The following is a 25,025-nucleotide window of genomic DNA, read 5'->3' as shown; positions in this document are numbered from 1 at the left end:
TGGCGTTGCATGCTTAATAGTTATCAATATTTATGACATTGCATTTTTTTGAGAGTTTTCATTGTTACTATTGAACATGGTTAACGACAACGTAGTGTATTTGAGTGTGTATGTGAAATGTGAATACATTTCTATGGTTATGGTAAATGCGATTCTGATAGGTTTCTTTATTAATCATTGACCATACTTCCGCCAGTGTTATTTATGACAAAAGATTTCGTTTGACTTACTTCATTTTTAAGATACGTACGTGCAGGTGCAGTTTCAGTCATACGTGTGCTTGATATTTTTTGTTGACATGAAATTAGTTTTCTGATTAGCAAACCGTCAATATTAGGCCTGCTTACTAGGAAAGGTATTTAAAAAATAAAAACCACACATCCATTTTACAAGCTCCACATCTGCGCTCTTATATTTTGCATTATGACCCACCACAGCAGTCTACATACCCAGACGACATGAATTTATGATGCTGGCGTTTACAAAGACATATGTAGAGTTTCACACGAGGAGGAAGAGCTAAAATTGTGACAAACAGTGTATACATATCATCATGGCTTCTACTATAGGATATATTTAGCATGGAATTTCGCATGATAATGAGACTTACGATCACATACTACGTAACAGACGTACAGAAGATCTTTCTGTACGCCATGAGGAACCGAATTTAGGAACTAGAATATCCAGAAGCCACCCAGTGTAACAGTGGTGAAAGAATTTGACCTGGAGCACATTGTGAAGAAGAAACAGCTACTAATGCTATGAGAAATATTCTGTTGGAATGGTTTTACGGTTGTGTCACGTTATGGAAGCAAAAACGTTCTGTGTGGGGAAAGAAAAAAAGAAGTAGGAAAAATGGAATGAAAAGAGTGACAAGAGAGGAGAGGATCAATTGTGAGATCCCAGTATTAGAAGCTAGTAGGTTTTTCATGATAGTCTGCACAAGTAATTCTTATACCACTGTTTCAACGTGTTTTTCTTTTTTCAGCATTTCTGATCGTTTAAATTGTTTCTCAAGCAAAATTCAGTATCAGTTGCACATACAAATTAATAATTAAAAAACAAGTTAATATCACACTACATTACATAGGAAATAACTTGCAAATATTTTAAAAAATGTAAATGCACTCTACATGATGTGGCAGTAAAAAAGAATAACCCATCTTCAATATATTCGATGTACATTTTATTGTGGAACACTTCATAGCATGCTGTCATAAGTCACCTGAATGTATATCAGGTTTACCTGGTCACAGACCATGATTGACTGTATTGTGTCTTATTGAATTAGGACCCAGGTTTCCGCCTTTTACAACATTTTCAAGTGATTGAGGTTATCTATGAACATATATTACAGGACATCAAGCTTAAAAATGGCCATTTCAGTGTGCTTGGTGCTCAACACAAGACAAACACATCTTCAAAGTACAGTGTTAACAGGCTATTAGTAACATGCAGGGGTGCATACCACATGTGTTACATGCTGATTGTCCATTCATTGATGACCAGCATGGGTTCCTTCGACAATGCTCAGCAACTTATAGATGGTGTTTGCATACAAGGGATCCCTGGGAGGTGGGATCCACGCTCTTGGGACAGAGTGGCCGTTAATCTTGAGGTAGAGCTCGTGGAAGAACTTTCCATCACAGCAGGCATCCAACTGACAGTCAACCTCCCGTAGACTGTGGCACCATCCAGCACGTGCAAGATGGTGCTTCGCTAGGAAGATTTGATGAGGGTCAGGCTTGGGAAATTCTTTTTGGGCCAGATGCCCTGGTGTGAACTTGCTCACTGTTACGGCGACCTCAGCAAAGATCTCAGCCTCTCAGGGACCCAGAAATGGCCAGTAGTATCTCACACAATGATTGTCCACTCAGTGTACATTAGTTAGCTTGTTCTATTATATTCAGCAGCTTGTGGATTGGGTTGAGATGTGATGGGTTCCAGGAAGCGTGGGTCCCAACTCTTCGGAACGATTGGGCCTTAGCACTGAGGTAGAGCTCATGGAACAACTTACCATCAAAGTAGGCATCCAAGTGGCAGTCTGCCTCCTGTGGGAAGGACAAGCCACAGACAGCGGCCGCATCCAACACGTGCAGGGCAGTGCGGATGAAGAGTGTCGCTAGGAAGATGGCGTGTGGGTCTAGCGTTGGGATGCTTTTCTGGGCCAGCTGTTGAGGTGTGAGGCCGCTCACAGTGACGGCGACCACAGCGAAGATCTCAGCCTCATGGCGACTCAGAAGGCAGGTCTCGTGCCGAAGGAAGTGCAGTGCGGTGGCTGGGACTACTAGGCACTGGGGCTCCAGGGACCTCAGGGCGGACGGCTGTGGGAACCCCACTATCCAGCTGAAGAGCCGCCAGCGGGTTTCCAGATCTCCAGACCACAGTTTCAGCAGGCCCGGGTGTACCACACTGGGTGGCAGCTGCTTCTGGACCACAACTTGCGTCCGTTGCACCTCAGTCTTTCTGGTCACCTTCTCCTCCACCTGGAATGGACCGTCTCCACTTTCCCACAGCAGCACAGTGTATATCCTGCTTCTCAAACGTTGAAGCTGTTCTCCTAGCGAAGTGATACCACTCTTTGCATTTGACAAGTCTTCCAGTGCAGCACCTACCTGCAGTGCACGGCACTTGGCAACTGACAGCAATACTGCTGGTATCTCGCCAGTTGAGTGTTTGTCTGTAATATGCTGGAGAACATTAGACCAGCTGGAGCTTTGTGGAGTCCTTTCAGATGTCCTTCGCTTGTAACTGTAATGGTCAATTTCTGCTTTCACTCTGTCCACGTTTACTCGCCACCTGTCACCGAATGCTATGTGACACATTTCCTCCAACGTATTATTCTTGACCAGCTCAGCTACAGCGCTTTCTAGAAGTTCTTTTCGCCCATAAAGTTCACCAATTCTTCGATGTGCGTTCCGCATCTCGTCCCTGTTGATGGTATCACTTGCTAAGAATGTCTGAACTGCAGGCAGGTGGTGTTGCTGGATGCCAAGATGTGAGGCGATGTCAGAAGAACAGTAACGCATCGTCCTCACCCCTCTGTCTCCCTGTTTATCTTTACTGTGTAATAAGAACATGCTTGGTACATCTTTGTATATCAGGAAATTTCCAGTGTTGGACAATATTCCAAGGCAATTTCTGTGGCTTGCTGCGAACTGAGCGATCTCCTGATGATAATCTTCCACACAGAGGCGCACCTCACATGATGGTTCACACTTGAAAATCACCCGGGCACACGGTATTAGCCCTTCGGGTAGTTGTTTAGGCACTTTCGCTGTGGAATTACTAGCATGCTCTTTTCCTAATCTCTTATTACTTTTTTTCACTCCTTCTCTAGACCCCTCCACCAATTTCCCATTCTTCTCAGCAGATGTTAGCCCATCGAAGAAGAATACGAGCCGGACGCCGGAGCTCCTGAATTTCTGCGTTAGGTTCCTACAAGCCTCCCTGAATTCCTTGTACTGCCCACCACAATGGAAGTCACAGTTTCGATACAAGTACCACACAACTCCATTTCCGTCCACCACAATTACCGGCTCCCCGCCAGTCTTGCTCTTGTGTTCCTCTGCGATTTCTGCAAGATCCACATCTTCATATAACTTATTTATGTTGGCGTACCGCGTAATCCATTTACCACCCATCCTAGTGACCTGCTTCTCGCCCTGCGGACAGAAAATGAGAATGTTATAACGTGGCACTCACTGAAGGTATTTTATGGTAGACGCAAAGCAAGTGCATATGCTATAATGCAATGAGTAGTTGCAGGGAAAGTGTACCATCGCTGGTGATAGTGTACTATCACTGGCCCATTTACTGAAAGTGGGTTACTGATTGCCGCGCGGGATTAGCCGAGTGGTCTTGGGCACTGCAGTCATGGACTGTGGGGCTGGTCGCGGCGGAGGTTCGAGTCCTCCCTCGGGCATGGGTGTGTGTGTCTGTCCTTAGGATAATTTAGGTTAGGTAGTGTGTAAGCTTAGGGACTGATGACCTTAGCAGTTAAGTCCCATAGGATTTCACACACATTTGAACTTTTTTTTGGTAACTGATTCCAGTTCTGTCAAACAATACACGTTGACTGGGGATAGTGCACTATCACTAGTGAATGTATCCCTTCACTGCGAAGAGGCAAGGAATGTGAACCATGGCTATAATAACAAAACAGTCGTACTTCGAAAGTGGCATTCATCACCTGTAGTTGAAAACATAGTCATATTATGTAAAATTTAGTTATTGCAGCAAGGAAGTGCACCATGGCATTTTGGGTTGCACAAAACATTTTTGTTTTTGCAAAAGCACCTCAGAGTGTAACATTTTTGCTGGCAGTTGCATCTGAAGAATCCCTGGCCGCTTCGCATGCTTGTTGAAGACAAACCATGTTTAGGAGGGCAGCCAAATATCGCTTCTTCAGAGACCTTTTAGTTCCAAAATGTGCAGCGCTATTCTGCTGTAGCTGGTCAAATCTTAATGCACTGCTCCACTCCGCGGTGTTGTGCCCCTGCATCCGTGTAATTAGAATATTTTCTGGGTCGATTTCCTCGTTCTACGCTCCTTCGGTCCTGACTGTCTAGGCTTACCGTGGACAGTCTTAAAATTAGCTGCTCATGTTTTGCTAACGAACTCTCTACCATTGTCAGACTACAATGCTGAGGGAGCGCCTAACAGCGTGAAAGTCTCAATAATGATATCGCATACCTCTCCAGCTGTTTTCGACTTCAGTGGCATGGGAACAACGAATTTAGTGAGATGGTCGAGATAAATCATCACAAACTTACGATCTCCATGTGGTTGCGATTGGAAGTAGATGATATCAACTTGACATCTAGCATTTAGCTCCTTGATCAGCATTTGCATCACTACTATACTCTTTTTCTGACCTTTTTGCTTCTGCAAACAATCCACACACAAACTAAGATACACTACTGACCATTGACATTGCTACACCACGAAGATGACGCTCTACAGACGCGAAATTTAAGATGCTGTGATATGCAAATGATTAGCTTTTTATAGGATTCACACAAGGGTAACACTGCCCTGAGGGACACCATTCTCCTGCTCAAAACGATCTAACAGTGGGTGACCATCTCGGGTCTGAAAAAAACTGTAGAGACTGGAAACACCTTAAGAGCATGGGGATGTAGCCAAGCAGGCCGCACTGATGCAGTTATGCAAGAATACAATGTCTTTAAGTAGTATTGTACACATTACTTTCATCGAAGAATAGATTGATACATTGATGGGTAGGAAAGACTGCTGAGTAGCCGCCTCTAGCAGGGCCAGGTTATCGACAGTGGACCAAAATCCCAGGAATCCACAGTGAGTTCAGCTAAGGAGTTGTCTTGTCTCTAATCACACCAGACGCTGGTTAACGATTCGCTCCAGATTGTTTCCTATGCAGCCCGTTAAGGCGATACTCCTTTAACTACTGGGAGACATATGGTCTTTTCCCTGTTTCAGGAGATGTATCAGAACCCTCGACAAGCTGGGGAAGTTGCCTGTCTGCCACATAAGATTAAAGCGCTTTAGGAGGAATTACTTTGAGGCCACTGGCAATTGTGGAAGCATGCGGTACCGGATTTGGTCTTGACTGGGTGCAGTATCACGAGTCTCAGACAGTGCTGATTCGAGCACCCAGATGGAGAAAGGAGATCTGTAGGCCTCAGAACCGTTGGATCTGAAGTCCAGCTTGTCCCTCTCGACAGTAACATGGTAGCGACGAAATGCCGGATCATGGCTTTTATCGGCTGTAGTATGTGCAAAATGTTCCGATACTGTCTGAGCAATGACTCTGAACGTCGTTGGAGTTCACACTGCCGCTATTGGTAAATGACTATCAGAAACCCTCTGGATGGCTTGTCATACTTTCGTAGAACAAGTGGAACGGTCGATGGTGCCCAGGAACGGTTGACATGACTGGTTTTTGCTCTCTTTAACTCGACCCTAGTCTCTCGCGACTCGAAGGGCAGTAATGTTGCCCGCTGTCAGGTGGCATTGAAACTTTCGAAGAGCCACACTCCTGGTCTGGGTGGTTGAATGGTACTCTTCTGTTCCACCATGGGACAGATTTCCTCCTAAGAGGAGCAAAAGACTGTGGTATGGATAGTTCAGGGGCATGATGGATCACGTGAATGGTCCACCAACTTCTTTATGCCATCATGGTGTTCAATCACAACCAACTGGCTGAGCAGTGCCCAGTCCGACCTGCCAATCATCCATGTTGATGGTTTCTGTTCCAACACTCCACCATCCAGTAGGCGGACATGGAATGGACAGTGGTCGCAGCTCGTGGTCGTGTTGTAGCGTTCTCGCTTCCCACGCCCGGGTTTCTGGGTTCGATTTCCGACGGGGTCAGGGATTTTCTCTGCCTCGTGATGATTGGGTGTTGTGTGCTGTCCTTAGGTTCGTTAGGTTTAAGTAGTTCTAAGTTCTAGGGGACTGATGACCATAGCTGTTAAGTCCCATAGTGCTCAGAACCATTTGAACCATTTTGACAGTGGTCACTCGAATGGAAGTTGTCAGTGAAATCCCACTGAACGCAGTCTGTGAGGGTGGGAGAGCAGAAAGAGAGGTCGATGGCTGAGAATGACACAGTGGAAGTACAGAAGTGAGTATCTGTGTTGAGGACACACTGCACATGAGATATCATGAGGTTCTCCAAAACTCGACCCTGAGGGGAAATAGAGGTCGAGCTCCACAGGACATGTTGGGCATTAGAGTCTCCCAGGAGTAGAAATGGTTCAGGGGAGTTGTTCCATAAGATCTGTGAGAGCCTCTGCATCCAGCGAAGGTAGATACAGAGAGCAAATTTTAATCCTCCGAAGTGCAATAATTGAAACTGCAATGGCTCACAGGTCATTAGCCAGGGGAACAGCAGAGGAATGATTCAAAATATTCAGAAACATAGCAACCCCTTCCTTGGCCCTTTCTCCGGGCAGTTAACCCTTGCATTATGGCTTATAGCCCTGCAGTACAGGGGTATCAGATGCTTTAAAATGTGTTTCGTGCAAACACATGCACAGGGCGCATCGTTGTGCTATTTGTTTTAGTTCCTCCACATGTGTCCTGAACCCATTAATGTTCAACGGTATAATGAGAGTGATCTATCATTGGGGGGGGGGGGGGGGGGGGTAGTACTTCGATCTTGACTTTCTGCAAGGGATGGGAATCGACAATGGGTGGAGGCTCAGCCCCGTGGGGCGAGATGGTTGTCCCTATCTGACATCAAGCCCCATCATCTCTGAAGAAGATTCGAGAGATATGTCAGATAGGATGACGTTGACATCGTCAGACTTACCTCCTGTCTCCCTCAGTGGACCATTCTTCGCCTTCGATATTTTGGTCTGAGGCGGCTTTGGAGCCACAGCCATGGAAGTGATCGTAGCAGTGATGGGTGGTGCACAACATTTGACCTGTTGAGGTGGCAGGAAACTGCACGATGTCAGCAATCACGGTCTTTTTTGGAATTCTGGTTGGAGGAGCAGGCTTCAAAGGAACTGCAGCCACACAAGTGCATCGACAAACGCAGTTGGTAATGCTGACAGTGGCAACCTCCCATTGTGTAGCGGCATCAGTTTTCAGAAGGAAAGGAGGCAGCGAACGTGGGCATGTGCATTGACCTCTACAAATTCTTAACTCCACCATATGGGGCGCGCTTTGTCGTTTTGGTCTCCAGGAGGCTCCGTTACTCAAGAAAAAGTCTGGAGTCTGTGCTCCTCACAGGTTGGTCCCCAGAGCAGTTGACTCTCTTTGGAGGAGAGAAGCAACCATCCGCGTCTGGGCGACTGCACCACATTTCCAAACAAGTGGCATCTTTACACCGCCCAAAGTGTTGGCATTTAAAACGCCGCATTGGGTTAGGGACAAAATGTCGCACACTTAGTGGTAGGTAACCTGGCTTGAGACGCTCTGGTAGTTTGGTGCCATTAAAAGTAAGTGTCGGATTTTGCAAGATCACCATCGACCCGTTTCATACATCAGGCATCTACGTTGCCTTCCTGGGACGATTCGGCTTTCACTTCTTCTCGGGTAGTGTCAGCTGGATACCTGCAACTTACAACACCTTTGTTGAAGTTCAGGGTGTTGTGCATTCAGTTTCTATCGCATACTCCCAGAGGCGTCGAGATTTCTGAAGGTTCCTGACTTGTTGGGAGCTAAATGTTTCAACAGTCCCATTGCACAAGATTTTAAGGTGCCAGCATTGCCTTCTGAGCCTTTATCTATAAAAAATGGCCAAACATTCTCAACTTTCTCAAAACAACCCTCTTTCCTTTCACCTATAAGAAGCACATTCTGCAAAACATCATGCATTCTTTTACTACTGACTGATTCAGAAGGACTGGCTGCACCCGCCCTCTTGTTAGACTGAATGTTGGTACCTTCCAGCGACCCACTCTTTCCGCTGGAAGGGGTAAAAAAGAAAATTTACGAGTATTCATTTCCGTCCCACGAGCAGATATGGAAGTAATGCACCAATCAGACAGAGCCTCACGCGTCTGAGTAATCCTTATACAACTGAGGTGCGGCAGGTTCCCCAGTGGTTGCCCGCTATCCACTGTTCCACCTCAACATCCACGCATCCCATCAGAGTGCAGCATACCGTGAGATTGAAGGGACTTTATAGAGTTAAAATTAAAATTTAAAACAGTCTTGATCGCAATCTTGTTAAAAAAAATTTATTGGAGTGAGTAACAGGTTTTGACTCTATAAAAGAGTCATCTTCAGACTCTATATATTGCCAAGGTAGTATAGACGTTATGATAAGCAAATAAAAATAAATAGTAATAAATTTTACCCAGAGCGGTGGATGGACACTGGTAGATGAGTTCTGTCGACCCTCGACGCTCGTGTAACTTAGAGGTTTATTCTGTCCTCGCGATCCGAGTGGTCAGGGCAAGATCCCCATTCCATGAGTCACACGACGTTCCACCGCTGCATCTCACAGTGGTCGCTGAAGCATGGCCAGAGCTTACAGTGACAAGCGACTAGCGGTGCTTACCTGTCCCTAGCACAAGAACCTCCGGGTCGCCAAGCCTGTATCCAGCAAATGAAAGCTGAGACCATGATGTCAGTAAAGGGACCAAACTGCAGGGTCATCAGACCATTCTTCCTCATGCCAAAAGGTGTTTGGTGAAAGCATTCCGAAAACGAGTCGGGGGAAAGCAATAAGTGAAAAACGAACTAGGAACCACGCTGAAAAAGAAAGCGAAAGAAGTAAGCCAAAATGGAGAACATGCACTACAAGGAAAATAAAATCGGTTGAAGGTATTAAAATAATATACGTAGCAGATGGCCTGGGCTGGCTAATCGTAAAAATAAAAAAGGATGAGCCAACCACTCTGCAACACACTAAAAATTCCGGGCGACAAACACAAGGCTAGAGAAACACAGACATTGTGTATGGGAGTGTGTTTTTTGGTGCTTACACGTGCCCTATGGCGAAGTTACCAACGCCCTCACATTGAAAGAAACGAATGTGGAAAAAAATTACTAAAATGTGAGCATACACACTAAGACTACAGGAAAGAATAAATGATGTTACACAGGAGACTAAAACACAAGTAAAACGACAAACGTAGCTTTGAAATATGTTTCCTGTAAACACAGGCACAGGTTGAAACGGTACAGTAGTTTCCGCTTTATAAGCAGGAGGTTTCGATGCTCGCTCGCACCGGGAAATAGCAACAGAGGCGGCTCCGCAGCCAATTTTATTACACGACGCGGCCGGCCGCGGGTGCAACAGAACCCATGTGGACGGGTGGAAAGAAATGTGAATCTGCACATGAACTTTCCTAATCCTCGTCACACCTTTCCGTAAAGCGTGGCCAAATCTTGGCTGGGAAGTAGTCCTGTAGTACAGTAGTGCCAACCTTACTCCTGACTAGGGGATCAGAGAGACAGCACAGGCAGGTAGAAGTCACATTCCAGGGTCACAAGATTTGGGGTGGAGAGGTTGGTCACGGCCAAGTGGTTCGACCACCCCCTCCACCGGAGCCCAGGAAGACCACCATATTCTAGGAGTGTTACAGAAGACGTGCCCTCAGTGCGTCTGTCTCAATGTTCACGCACGGAAGAGAGGTTTTTGAATATTTGTACTAATTCTTTTATTTCCAGCTTCGGATTGTGTAAGGAAATGAATGATCTCGTTAATTTAGGAAATTTGAGCCCCTGTGTTAATGTATCTGGTCCCCAGTTTGCCTGTTACCCTCCTCACGTAGTGGATGTCCTATGTAAAATATTGGGAGGCTTTGGTGGTATAAATTTGGCCAACGCAATTCCGTCTTGCCCGTAGAAAAGTGCGTGCAGATTGGTATATAATATACCCGAGTTATAAGTTGTAAAATTGTAATATCTATAAACTGAATCAATTGCTGCAATCGCTGTAAAATCGAGTGATAATATTTCAAATAATTACGTAATCAATTGTCATCAATCTTTAACATACCTTAAAAACCACAAAGAAGTCAAGTTAAAGGAATTTATTTAAAATAGAAGCTATAGAATGCAGGGACCCACACATCAGCGTGTGAGCCCTCCAGCCCCTTGCCTAGTATCGTACAGAAAGGGCACGCTCTCTAGGTAGCGCTCTCAAGCTCCCCTCCCCAGTTATCCGTTGCGCAATTTTGATTCAGGGCTCGACGACATCAACTTTCATCTGGCGTCCCTAGGCAAGGAGGTAAGATGGTAAACTTTCAAGGTGTTGGGTCTGTGACAGAAGTTTGTGTTACTCCACATGAGTCCTGAAGCCGTTCATGTTCCACTGTTATATGGGATCCATTTATCATGGTGGTTGAACATCCAGCTTGTCTTTCCGCCAGGGAAGGGAACGCATAATGGTTGGAGTTTCTACTTTGGGGCAAGATGTTTGCCCGGGGCAGACTTTGCAGATCATTGGCTCCGAAGTAGAAGCAGCAGAGCCATCAAGTCGCATGACGTCGACATGATCTGATGATTTATGGCCTCTTATCGCCTGTGGTGAAAGCATCACATTTGCTTTTTTGGTCTGGGGGGGGGGGCTACTGCCTAAGTGAGCCATGGTAAAAAATTGTTGTTTTGAAGAGCGTGCCGCAGCGCGTTGTGTGAAGCAGTCGCCCTCCGTTTCTGGCGGTGGCGCCGCTGTGGCAATCGCAGCTTTGGTGTCCCCCTCTGGTGGGAAAGCGGAAAGGTTGCCTGGTCACGTGGGTCAGTTGCAGTGAGGCTAGGTCAGTCCCGCGTCACCAGTAGCTGGTCTGTCTCTCGTTTGCATTTGTGCCGCATTTAGTGTCTGTCTGTCGTTCGGAGTGCTAGTATGTCTGTCGTTTCGATCACACACGCCGGCAAAATGAGAGTCTTACCACTAAGCCAGTAACAGAACTCAGCTAATGGTCGCCCGGTCGGGGCTGAGTTCCTGCATCTGAGTCTGCCTGTTAGGCCGCCAGTCTGCTCGAGTTGCTCGGGCAACGCTCATTGGCGGTTGGATCGGTCGGTTGGTCGGTCGCGCACTGAGACACGAGATGACTTGTCCGACTTGAGCGTCGGCGCATGTGAGGTCGCCACGTGAGTCCAGTGGGCCGCGCCGTATAGAAAGGGGTAGTGGCTTCGCGGTTCATACGAGAGCAACAGGAGTCAACCCACGACGTCGGTCTGGCCGGTGCGAGCTGCGACGCCGTGAGACGGGAGATCGGCGCGCCTTCCTGCGTCCGTTGAAGCGGCTGGCAGCGGACGGTTCGGGAGAGCGTTTTGGGGGAGCTGCGCCAGGTCTTCGCCGGAAACAGCAGTTTATTAGAAGTTAAGTGATTGGAGATATGTTGTTTCATTTACTTGTTAAAATCTGCTTGAGATCACCAGCCGCTTTGTTTTGGGGTCGTCCCACCATTCTTCTACGTTTGCCCACCCGCGGGAAGGTGGTTATTTGTGAATTGGGTGTTTTCCCTTGTGGAACTGGGGAGGTTTAGAGCAACCTGCGGTTCAGGTTGTTTAGTAACCCCCCCGTCAATCGGCCATAAGTTAATAGTTTATTGCTTAAAGACCGAATTCTTGAAAGATCTTTTTATCTTGCCTACCATCTTGCGAGGTGGTATATGTGTAATGTAGAGCATGTTGTACATTTTATGTAAGTCTGCATTTTATGGGTTTTATTTAAATAGTCAGTTTAGGTTATAAGGTTGCCACCATCCCACCGTAAGAGTCCTTTAAAAAAAAGAAAAATTGCACTTTCGGTGACAACTAATTTGAATACTGTACCATTTCCATCCCTCTTAAGGGTGCAAAGTTTACGTGTTTGTATGAGTTGTTAAAATTTTTTTTAGTTTAAAGTAATCTGGTGTGTTGCAGATTTGCACCAGTGTACTCTTTCAGAGGTTGTTGTGAGCGGCCGTGTTGAAACGGTGCAAGCAAGCTTCTCAGCCCAAAGGCTCCTACTGTTAATATTGTTCTTTCTGCCTCTAAATAAAATTGTAACTTCATATTTCGAGGGTGCTTTTCTGCTTATAATTTTGAATCTGTCTTGAAAAAGTTTTTAGGAATAAAATTCACATTTATTAAAAGTAATTTCATTTTCCATCAGTTACTTCCTGGCCACTACTTCCACGCTCACCTAGTGTGATTTAATATGTTAATGTTCTTGATGAATCGCTAGTAAATTAAGTAAATTCCTCAAGAAAAGATTTTGAAAGTAAATTCACAGTTCAATCAGCAGTGGAAGTAGTGCCAAATTTTTCACCTGGCTCTGCCTTTGCAGGTGCTAGGAGATCAGCAGAGGTGGTAACTATTGTAAGTAGGCTGTTTAAGTTTTTATATTGGTAATGCCACCGCCACGTAGCGCTCTGTATGAAAATCAGTGACTGTACTCTGTGCAGTCTGAGGCTGGTCGGCATTGTTGCAGTACTCGCTATTGTAGTGTTGGGCAGTTGGATGTGAACAGCGCGTAGCGTTGCGCAGTTGGTGGTGAGCCGCCAGCAGTGATGAATGTGTGGAGAGAGACGGCGGAATTTTGAGAGCGGATGATCTGGACGTGTCTCCATCAGAAACAGTAAATTTGTAAGACTGGATGTCATGAACTGATACATATATATATAATCATTTTTGAACACTATTAAGGTATTAAGGTTCTCTATCAAAATCTTTCATTTGGTAACTATGCCTATCAGTAGTTAGTGCCTTCAGTAGTTTGAATCTTTTATTTAGCTGGCAGTAGTGGCGCTCGTTGTATTGCAGTAGTTCGAGTAACGAAGATTCTTGTGAGGTAAGTGATTTGTGAAAGGTATAGGTTAATGTTAGTCAGGGCCATTCTTTTGTAGGGATTTTTGAAAGTCAGATTGCGTTGCGCTAAAAGTACTGTGTGTCAGTTGAGTGTTGATCAGAATAGGTAAAGAGCGAAATGTCTGAGTACGTTCAGATCTGCTCAGCTGTTTGAAAATCAAATAGCGTAAGAGTTTTATCAGCACAGTAATTCATTAATTTTTCAAAGGAGGCGTTTCACTATTGCTTCATCTGACGTTCTTGGAAGGGGTATGTGTGGTGTCACCGCCAGACACCACACTTGCTAGGTGGTAGCCTTTAAATCGGCCGCGGTCCGGTAGTATACGTCGGACCCGCGTGTCGCCACTGTCAGTGATAGCAGACCGAGCGCCACCACACGGCAGGTCTAGAGAGACGTACTAGCACGCGCCCCAGTTTTACAGCCGACGTTCATAGCAATGGTTCACTGACCGATACGATCTCATTTGTCGAGACGATAGTTAGCATAGCCTTCAGCTACATTTGCTACGACCTAGCAAGGCGCCGTATTCAATTGATATTTATTATATGAAGCATGTATCATCAAGAGCGATGTTCTACAATTGTGGATTAAAGTTAAGTATTATATCAACTACGTACTTTATTTGCAATTCTCAAGATATTGTCCTGTTCCAGACCTCACGCCAGTCAGCGTGTAATTAAACGCGTGCATTTCGGCCTCCTCTAGAAAAAGTGTTGGCTTTTCTGCCAACACTACAGTATGGGCCTGAAACAACTGCAGCTTGACATGTGCACTGACAAGTGTGACCTCCATTGGCGTAGAAGCGTTGGCTGTGGAAATCGGCTTTTTAAGGGCCAAAGCAAAAGATGTAGGTAATGTGGGAGATTGTATGGCCTCACCACATGGGATGTGTTTCGATGTTTCAATCTCCTGTACGTTCCTTTCTTAAGGAATGACACTGTGGACCCTACTGGAGACTGAGTCGTGCCCAGAGCAATTTAAATACTTCGGAGGGAAGGAACAACCAACTGCTTCGTGGGTGGCTTTGCCACATTTGCCAAAAGAGGCTTCATCCTTACATCCTAAGGTGATGTGCCCAAAGCACTGGCATTGGTTCGTTGGCTAGTTTGGAGAGTAATGGAACTAAACACATTGGTTGGCATATACAACTGAGGTGTCGTAGGTTCTCCTGAGGGTGCCCATTAAGGACTGTTCCATCTCAGCAGCCACGCATCTCAGCTCTGCGTAGCAGACCTGGAGACTAAGGGCTTTCTTTATAAAGGTTTCTACCATCCTTGCCATCAGGGCAGTCAAACTAACATGCACTTTCGCTGTGACACACAACGTTCCATCACCACGCTTCTGAAGGATGTCTAGAGCTTACGGTGACAGAGGACTGTCGGCACTTACCAGTCACCAGCTCAGGGACACCAGGGCCGCCAAGCTCGTACCCAGGAAACGAATGCTGAGTCTTTGAGGTCTCAATGTTTTGGCGAGGCACAGCGTTATTTCTCCTGGTATTACGGACATCCATTGCATATGACTTCCTGTCACGGCTGGTAGTGATTGACGGACCTATGATATCACAACAGCACTTCGTGGACATCCTTACCAGGTTCCAGCTCAGGGACACCATGGTGGCCAATCTCATTCCCAGGAAACGAATGCTGAGTCTTTGAGGTCTCAATGTTTTGGCGAGGCACAGCGTTATTTCTCCTGGTATTACGGCCATCCATTGCATATGTCTTCCTGTCACGGCTGGTAGTGATTGACGGACCTATGATATCACAACAGCACTTCGTGGACATCCTTACCAGTCTCCAGCTCAGGGACACCAGGGTCGCCAATCTCATACCCAGGAAACGAATGCTGAGTACCTGAGGTCTCAATGTTTTGGCGAGGCACAGCGGTATTTCTCCTGGTACTGTGGACATCCATTGCATATGAGTTCATGTCACGGCTGGTAGTGATTGACGGACCTATGATATCACAACAGCACTTCGTGGACATCCTGCAAAAAAGATGGTTCAAATGGCTCTGAGCACTATGCGGCTTAACATCTGAGGTCATCAGTCCCCTAGAACGTAGAACTACTTAAACCAAACTGACCTAAGGACATCACACACATCCATGCCCGAGGCAGGATTCGAACCTGCGACCGTAGCGGTCGCGTGGTTCCAGACTGAAGCGCCTAGAACCACTCGGCCACATCGGCCGGCTGACATCCTCCATTCTCCTGTCTTCTCTCTCATACTACAGTAACGGGGCGCCATTTTTCAACAGGACAATGCTCGTGCTCACACGGTTTGTGAGTCTATACACTGTGTGTGCGATGATGAAGTAGTCTCGTAGCCAGCTCCATGCCCACAGTTCACCTCAATGGCACATGTGTTGGACCAGTTCAGATGTCAACTCCATCCCAGTCCCAGTATCTGTGATGTCAAGAACCAGTAACAAGACTTGTGGGACAACTGGTCTCAGGAGTGGATACAACGGTTTTATGACACCTTTCCCAATCGAATGAATGTATCTCTCCAGGCATCAGGCGGTGCAACGTTATACAGAGAAGTGGGCTCATAACTCAATTTTGTAATCACTAGAGTAGCCTAAGATCCTCTCTCAACCAATGAACTTGGTTTTATTTACTTTTGAATGCATTACGGGAACAGCAGTGATCAATGTCTTATAAATAATTACCATTAAAAACAGTCTTGATCAAGATTTATTTAACAAGGTGACCGGTTTCGACCACTACTGCGGTCATCTTCAGACCATTGAGTAGGAACCTCTTTCTGTTGGAGAATCACTACTAAGTGAAACCGGTCACCTTGTTAAATAAATCGTGATCAAGACTGTTTTTAATAGTAATTATTTGGTTTAATTTCGTTCCTCCTCCCTTTTTCTATTTTGTTGCCTCCAGCATACCAGCAGAGGGGCTGGGGAAACTTGCAGGGGATAATAGACTCGACAAGATACAGAAATCAGAGCTGGTACCGCAAGATTTAGGCGTTCATGGCTCCAACACGCTATTCCAGAGTAAAATAATATTTTTGTCTTGCACTCATTCCAGTGTGCGATTTGCAGGGGGGGGATGGGGTGGATTTCCCCTCCTCCTGCATCTGACCATCCCCTCCTCTGGTTTTAGTTTATGCATCCCAACCTGGGATAATTATTTCCCACGCACTGGAGTAAAACTTTACATATAATGTAAATTTGTGGAGCCGAACACTGAAAGTTTTTAGTAAGTCTTACTATTAACACTAATAATATGTTTCAGTTTTATATCATCAGAATAAGTACAACTTTTCACAAATGTGCCTCTACGTTTTGAATTCCCCTCGTATATCTGTACCCGTATGTAGATGATTTTGTAAATAAGCCTTACCTATAATGTACTTTTAAAGATATAACAAGGGATGGCTTTTCTGATAATGCATTTGCGTCAATAGTGAGTTTCGGCATTAACATCTATTTATAAATAGCTGTTTAGCCATGCGTAACGCCACGGTCCAAGCTAGTAACATGTATAACTCTACTAACCCCCTAAGACATCCCCCCCGCTGGTAGAAGAACAAATCGCACCCTGACCCATTCCCAAGCACTGGTTCGTGATTTTATGAAATGCATGACAAGAAGCTGTCCATGTGATCCTTGCTATTTCAATACCGGTTTTAATTAATAGCCATCATCACAGTAACTGTATACAGGAAAACGAGACAACCGGAAAGGCAGAGTGTAGAATCGATTAATCGATTATACGCGAGGTGGTGTAACTTGCAAAAAGTCATGTGTTATTGGCGTTTCAAAAAAAAAAAAATGTTCAAATGTGTGTGAAATCTTATGGGACTTAACTGCTAAGGTCATCAGTCCCTAAACTTACACACTACTTAACCTAAATTATCGTAAGGACAAACACACACACCCATGCCCGAGGGAGGACTTGAACCTCCGTCGGGACCAGCCGCACAGTCCATGACTGCAGCGCCTAAGACCGCTTGGCTAATCCCGTGCGGCTATTGGCGTTTCAGATGGTGTCTTAACATTATGGCAATGGTATTAGTACTGCCCAGTCAGAACTTTTGAACATGAAAAGGATAATCATACAGTGAGTCAGATGTGAAAGCACTGTTATCTGGTCATTCGCTAATTACATACAAACAAGAGAGTAGTTAAACACAGACGTGTTCTGCAAAAAACAAACCAAAGGTGAGAAATAGCTACAACTATTTCAGTGATCAAAACTACTAAAAACATGGAACAAAAAGTTGACTCTCCACGTAGAACTTCCATAAACGTGTGCTCGACTAAAGCGCCAAGGCCGGCCGGAGTGGCCGAGCGGTTCTAGGCGCTACAGTCTGGGGCCACGCGACCGCTACGGTCGCAGGTTCGAATCCTGCCTCGGGCATGGATGTGTCTGATGTCCTTAGGTTAGTTAGGTTTACGTAGGTCTAAGTACTAGGGGACTGATGACGTCAGAAGTTAAGTCCCATAATGCTCAGAGCCATTTGAACCATTTTGAAGCGCCGAGATACTGGTATAGGCATGTGTAAGACATTAGAGAAATATGTAAACAGGCCGAATACGGAGCTATGGTCGGCAACGCCTGTATAAGACAACAAGTGTCTGGCGCAGTTGTGAGATCGGATATTGCTGCTGCAATGGCAGGTTATCAAGATTTAAACAGTTTCAACGTGGTATTGTAGTTGGCGAACGAGCGATGAGAGACAGCATCTCCGAGGTAGCAGTGACATGGTGATTTTCCCGTACAACCATTTCACGAGTGTAACGGAAAAAGATCCTGTAAGAACTGGACCAACGACGACTGAAGAGAACCGTTCAAAATGATAGGAGTGCAACCCCTCCGCAAATTGCTGCAGATTTCAATGCTGGACTATTAACAACTGTCAGTGTGCGAAACACTCAATGAAACATCATCGATATTGGCTTTTGGAGCCGACAGCCCACTCGTACATCCTTGATGATTGCACGACACAAAGCTTTACGCCTCGGCTGGGCCCATCAACACCAACAATCGGCCGGCTGCGGTGGCCGAGTGGTTCTCGGCGCTTCAGTCCGGAACCGCGCTGCTGCTACGGTCACAGGTTCGAATCCTGCCTCGGGTATGGATGTGTGTTATGTGCTTAGGTTAGTTAGGCTTAAGTAGTTCTAAGTCTAGGGGACTGATGACCTCAGATGTTAAGTCCCATAGTCCTTGGAGCCATTTTTGAAGCGACAATGGACTGTTGATCACTGGAAACGTATTGCCTGGTCGGACGAGTCTCGTTCCTAATTGTATCGTGCAGATGGACGTGTACGGGTATTGGGACAACCTCATGAATCCATGGACAATGCATGTCAGCAGGAGACTGTTCAATTTGGTGGAGGTTCTGTAATGGTGCGGGGTGTGTGCAGTTGGAGTCATATGGGACCCCTGACACGTCTAGATACGGCCCTGACATGTGACACGTACATAAACATCTTGTCGTATCACTTGTATCCATTCAAGCCCATTGTGCATTCCGACGGACTTTGGCATTTACAGCAGGACAATGCGATACCCCACACGTCGAGAATGGGTCGAGGAACACTCTTATGGGTTTAAACACTTCCGCTGGCCACCAAACTGTCCAGACATGAACGTTATTGGGCATATCTGGCATGCCTTGCAACGTGCTGTTCAGAAGAGATCTCCACCCACTCGCACTCTTACGGGTTGATGGACAGCCCTGCAGGATTCATGGTGTCAGTTCCCACCAGCACTACTTCAGACATTAGTCGAGGCCACGCCACGTCGTGTTGAGGCACTTCTGTGTGGTCGTGGCGGCCACGCACGATATTAGGCAGGTGTGCGAGTTTCTTTGGCTCTTCGGTATAAAAAAGTACATGTCAGTTGTAGAAGATTACCAATTAAAAAGAAAAAGAAATTTAAAAAGTGCAGATACAAGTAGCATAAATTTAATTATGTATTTATAGAATAATATACGGGATAATAATTTCGTGTGGCTCAGAACCCTGTTGCAGGTCCTTTTGTTGAGCGCCACTTTGGGATCTAGAGTGCCTCTAATCTACGGCAGTTACCAAAGTGGGGAAAGGGGACCTACAGTTTAATGTGGAACCCGAACCACTTGTTGTTCAACGCTACACTTTCTATCGCTAAAAGTTGAAATCTGGGTTTAAACGAAGACTAATAAACCCGTGACCTGCCCCAGATTCGACGGCAACGACTCTCGGTTTCTAGACTCTTGCTTTGTCACAAAAGCATCAGGTTTCACATGTAAGAACATGGTGCGTCCTTAGATTAGGATGAGTGAGTTTCCGAGTATCAAAATATGTGCATCTTTTTACCGTATTTACCTAGGACCTGAAATTAACCGGCCAGAGTGGCCAAGCGGTTCTAGGCGCTACAGTCCGGAACCGCGCGACCGCTACGGTCGCGGGTTCGAATCCTGCCTCGGGCATGGATGTGTGTGATGTCCTCAGGTTAGTTAAGTTTAAGTAGTTCTAATTTCTAGGGGACTTATGACCTCAGCAGTTGAGTCTCATAGTGCTCAGAACCATTTGAACCATTTTTTGAACCTGAAATTATTTACACCACAAAGGGACCAATAGTCCTCAGTGATTGACATGAATTTCCAGTTGACACCTCTACCCGTTTTTTCACCAACAAAGAAGTGTTGTCCACAATATTTGACATAAATTTCAAGTTGTTATCTCTATAGTGAGACACTTAAAGTAGTAAAGGAGTTTTGCTATTTGGGGAGCGAAATAACTGATGATGGTCGAAGTAGAGAGGATATGAAATGTAGACTGGCAATGGCAAGGAAAGGGTTTCTGAACGTGAGAAATTTGTTAACATCGAGTATAGATTTAAGTGTCAGGAAGTCGTTTATGAAAGTATTTGTATGGAGTGTAGCCATGTATGGAAGTGAAACATGGACGATAAATAGTTTGGACAAGAAGAGAATAGAAGCTTTCGAAATGTGGTGCTACAGAAGAATACTGAAGGTTAGATGGGTAGATCACGTAACTAATGAGGACGTATGGAATAGAATTGGGGAGAAGAGGGGTTTGTGGCACAACTTGACAAGAAGAAGGGACCGGTTGGTAGGACATGTTCTGAGGCATCAAGGGATCACAAATTTAGCATTGGAGGACAGCGTGGATGGCAAAAATCGTAGAGGGAGACCAAGAGCTGAATACACGAAGCAGATTCAGAGGGAGGTAGGTTGCAGTAAGTACTGGGAGATGAAGAAGTTTGCACAGGATAGGGTAGCATGGAGAGCTGCATCAAACCAGTATCAGGACTGAAGACCACAACAATATCTCTATAGTTCCTCAGAAAATGGGGACTTCACAGACGGATAGACAAGCAGGCGAACAACAAAAGGCTAAATCGCTAAATCACACGTTATCTATATATCTATACCAACTAACAATTTTCGGACTTTTCCGGTTTACTTGTACTGTGAAACTTTGCTCATTGGTATATTTTACGATTTTAGGTCCATGGGAAGTCCACTATAACGTTATATCTATAACCATTCCTGAGAAAAAGGCGTATTAACACCTGGACAGACGGACAAGAAACTGATCATACAGCGTTTCCATTCTTACCGATTATAGTATGGAACCCTAAAAACAAGTGTGGTGTCACCGCCAGACAACACACTTGCTAGGTGGTAGCCTTTAAATCGGCCGCGGTCCGTTAGTATACGTCGGACCCGCGTGTCGCCACTATCAGTGATTGCAGACCGAGCGCCGCCACACGGCAGGTCTAGAGAGACTTCCTAGCACTCGCCCCAGTTGTACAACCGACTTTGCTAGCGATGGTTCACTGACAAAATACGTTCTCATTTGCCGAGACGATAGTTAGCATAGCCTTCAGCTACGTCATTTGCTACGACCTAGCAAGGCGCCATTATCAGTTGCTATTGATATTGTAAATAATGTACAGACAAGAGCTACGTTCAACATTAATGGATTAAAGTTAAGTATTCCACCAGCTTAGACTTACTATACAACAGAGTAAAGACTATGACATGGGAACGAAACAGAGCAGGAAGTGCTACTATGGAAATTTTGAGTAAAGACGAAGAGGTAGTGTATAAAGATCGTGACGATGTCCTCCAGAGATGGGAAGAATATATAAAAGAGCTATATGACACAAATAGCAAACCAGAAACTCTGGAACTTGAGTCACACAACAGTGTAAGTGGTGAAGAGAAAGGACCGACCATCATAATGGAAGAAGTAAAGTCTGCCATTGCTGCAATGAAAAATGGCAAAGCAGTAGGTACAGATACAATACCGGGAGAAATACTAAAATGCTTGAACCACAATGGAATAAGAGAAATATTGAGGTTATGTAATAAAATATATGACAGTGGTGAATGGCCTGAGGACTTTTTGACAACAGTAATGATTCCATTACCGAAAAAACAAGGAACCAAGAAATGCAGCGAGCACAGGACAATCAGCCTCATTTCACATGCAGCCAAAGTGATGTTAAGAATAATTAATAAAAGACTTGAAAAATTAATAGAGGAGAATCTCGGCGAAGAGCAGTTTGGCTTTAGACGGAATCCGGGCACCAGAGATGCAATAGGGCTCCTACGAATCTTGGGAGAAAGGTTTATTGAAAAAGGAAGAGACCTATATATGTGCTTCATCGATTTAGAAAAGGCATTTGACAATGTGGTTTGGGACAAGCTGGCGACTATTATGAGGGAAAAGAGAGTGGACTGGAAAACCAGAAGACTTATAAACTCATTGTACCTTAAGCAAAAAGTTTCAGTTAAAGTGAGAGGAGAAAGTACAAACTGGATCAGACTAGGGAAAGGAGTAAGACAAGGATGCTGTTTATCACCTACTCTTTTCAACCTGTACTTGGAAAATATGATTGACTAATGCTCATTAGATGACAAAGGAGTAGAAATTGGAGGAAGAAGAGTAGGGTGCTTGAGATTTGCTGATGACATGGTCCTTCTAGCCACAGGGGAAAAAGAATTACAGGATTTGGTGGACACCATTGCAACTAACGGAAAAAAATATGGAAGGAAAATTAACACAAATAAAACAAAAGTATTGGCAATAGGAGGAAATAAGGAACTAAAAATTGTGCTGAATGGAGAAACACTAGAACAGGTGCAAAATTTTAAGTATCTTGGAAGCAGGATAGACACCGACTGGAAGTGCACCACAGAAATTAAAACAAGGATAGCAATGGCAAAAGAGGCGTTTTATAAGAAAAGGAGAATCTTCTGCAGCGGTATGGACAGGGAACTCAGAAAGAGACTCATAAAATGTCTTGTATGGAGTCTTCTTCTATATGGCGCTGAAACATGGACTATGAGGAAAAAAGACAGAGAAAGGCTGGAGGCTTTTGAGATCTCGACATGGCGGAAGACGGAAAGAATAAGTTGGATGGACAGAGTAAAAAATGAAGAGGTACTGAGAAGAGTGGGAGAGAAAAGACAGTACTAGATGTAATAAAGAGAAGAAAAAGAAATTGGATTGGGCATATATTAAGAAAGAATGACGGACTGATAAAAACAGTTTTAGAAGGTTATGTAGAAGGGAAAAGGAAGCGAGGAAGGAAGAGATTCCAGATACTGGATGACATGATGGACGGTACAACATACAGCAGCCTTAAGAAGGAAGCAATGGATCGCAGAAAATGGAGAGGCAAAGGACCTGCTAATATAGCAGATAACTGATGATGATGATGATTCCACCAGCTACATCCTTTTTTTCTAGTCTAACTTCCTTGACCTGTTACAGACCTCACGCCAGCCTGCGTGAGCTAAAACGCGTGCCTTTCGGCTTCCTCCAAACTCCGTGGGTCGGCTCCTGCCAATCCACAACAACAAGAATGTTAGCATCTTATAGGTAATAGTCTAAATATTTAAAATGTGAAATAATATAAGCATATAAGTACAGATAAAGAAAATATGGAAGATAGTTTGATGGTGGATGTTATTTTAAGCTATCAGTGATAAGAGAGGATATCAGCGCAGCTGCGCGTAATGAATTTCGTAGAATACTAAGGAGTTGGTGGCAATTGCCTCCAAAACCTGTTGAGCTTAAACTTCAGTTAGGGAGTAATCAACTATGTGAAAACGTGGGAGTAGACGACAAAATAAGAAACTGATTTTGTCTCACGAAAGGTATAATTTCGAAACCAGTGTCTGCAAAAGAAATGCATGGTTATATTTTCACCGCCGACCGATTGAAAATTCATTCATGGAATCGAAATTACAAACACAGTGACACGCAAATAGCAAACTTTTCAGACAAACGACGGAAAATTTTACACTTATTGTTCACTACATTGTTAAACATGTTTAATAGACACAGACGTTTTCAGCGCCCCGGCAACAGAAACACAAAATGGAGCAGCTTCCGAATTTATTAGTAATAGGCTGTGCTGCGAAATGTAAACTTACGTTCAGCAGATGTAGCTTCGTCGCTGTCGCCAAAAGATACGTGCGTGTACAGCTACAGCTGTTAACAGTGCAGTTCTTCACAATCGCACGGTATATATTACATCAGCTGCTTACTTAGACAGATTCTCTAATCTTTGATAAACACTTCACATTCGTCACGATACCTGCTATCAGCAACTGCAACGAATCTCGAGTAAACTTGCCGCACCCTCTCCGTTGCATTTCTGACGCACATCTGCCAGAAAATTTCTTTTCGTCGCAGCTATGCTCGCGTTAGCGAGTGTAGTAGAACTGTGCCGCACATTTGTCTAAGACACAGATAATAACGCGGGTGCTACGTGTGCTGCGGTAGGATTCTCCTTCGATATCAGACACCATTCAATGTGTTTTCTAATGCAAAGCAGGACCAGTGGATGTTGGCAGCACTGCTACATGGCTTTGCCATTTCAGCTTCATCCGACAACTTTAAACCCAGCGTTATCAGTTGGTTGTCGCATTTTTTGCTCTCCAGATCCGAAATCCCTTGTGGCGGGTAACAAAGTACATCTCTCTCTCTCTCTCTCTCTCTCTCTCTCTCACTCTCCAACTCTCTTTCTCTGACACGGAAAACATCTGCAGTTAGTATCGTGTTCCGTGGCCCATTATACACGGAGTATGGTAGTTACACTACTGGCCATTAAAATTGCCACACCAAGAAAAAACGCAGGTGATAAACGGGTATTCATTGGACAAATATATTATACTACAACTGACATTTGATTACATTTTCAGGCAATTTGGGTGCACAGATCCTGAGAAATCAGTACCCTGAACAACCACCTCTGGCCGTAATAACGGCCTTGATACGCCTGGGCATTGAGTCAAACAGAGCTTGGTTGGCGTGTACAGGTACAGCTGCCCATGCAGCTTCAACACGATAACACAGTTCATCAAGAGCAGTGACTGGCGTATTGTGACGAGCCAGTTGCTCGGCCACCATTGAGCAGACGTTTTCAACTGGTGAGAGATCTTCAGAATGTGCTGGCCAGGGCAACAGTCGAACATTTTCTGTATGCAGAAAGGCCCGAACAGGACCTCCAACATGCGGTCGTGCATTATCCGGCTGAAATGTACGGTTTCGAAGGGATCGAATGAAGGGTAGAGCCACGGGTCGTAACACATCTGAAATGTAACGTCCACTGTTCAAAGTGCCGTCAATGCGAACAAGAGGTCACCGAGACGTGTAATCGACGTCACCCCATACCATCACCCCGGTTGACGTGCCAGTATGGCGATGACGAATACACGCTTCCAATGTGTGTTCACCGCGATGTCGCAAACACGGATGCGACCATCATGACGATGTAAACAGAACCTTG

The 25,025-nt window shown here is 45.0% G+C and overlaps 1 protein-coding gene across 1 annotated transcript; it reads right to left on the bottom strand.

Moving 5' to 3' along the window:
• Positions 1-424: 424 nt before the first annotated feature.
• LOC124552634 (constitutive coactivator of peroxisome proliferator-activated receptor gamma-like) lies at positions 425-23,732 on the bottom strand. The gene is made up of 2 exons (XM_047126961.1): positions 23,668-23,732; positions 425-3,668 (listed from the first exon to the last, which is right to left on the bottom strand). Exon 2 carries the CDS (start codon positions 3,645-3,647, stop codon positions 1,887-1,889), a length of 1,761 nt encoding a protein of 586 aa, XP_046982917.1. The 5' UTR covers positions 3,648-3,668; positions 23,668-23,732; the 3' UTR covers positions 425-1,886.
• Between the last annotated feature and the right edge of the window lie 1,293 nt (positions 23,733-25,025).

The sequence above is a fragment of the Schistocerca americana genome, chromosome 10, assembly GCF_021461395.2.
Source record: "Schistocerca americana isolate TAMUIC-IGC-003095 chromosome 10, iqSchAmer2.1, whole genome shotgun sequence".
NCBI classification, from domain to species: domain Eukaryota; kingdom Metazoa; phylum Arthropoda; class Insecta; order Orthoptera; family Acrididae; genus Schistocerca; species Schistocerca americana.
This window is presented reverse-complemented; position numbering and strand designations above follow the sequence as displayed.

Bases quoted from the DNA above. Each gene is read 5' to 3' on its own strand.
- LOC124552634 (XM_047126961.1), bottom strand. From the start codon at position 3,647: ATGGGTGGTAAATGGATTACGCGGTACGCCAACATAAATAAGTTATAT.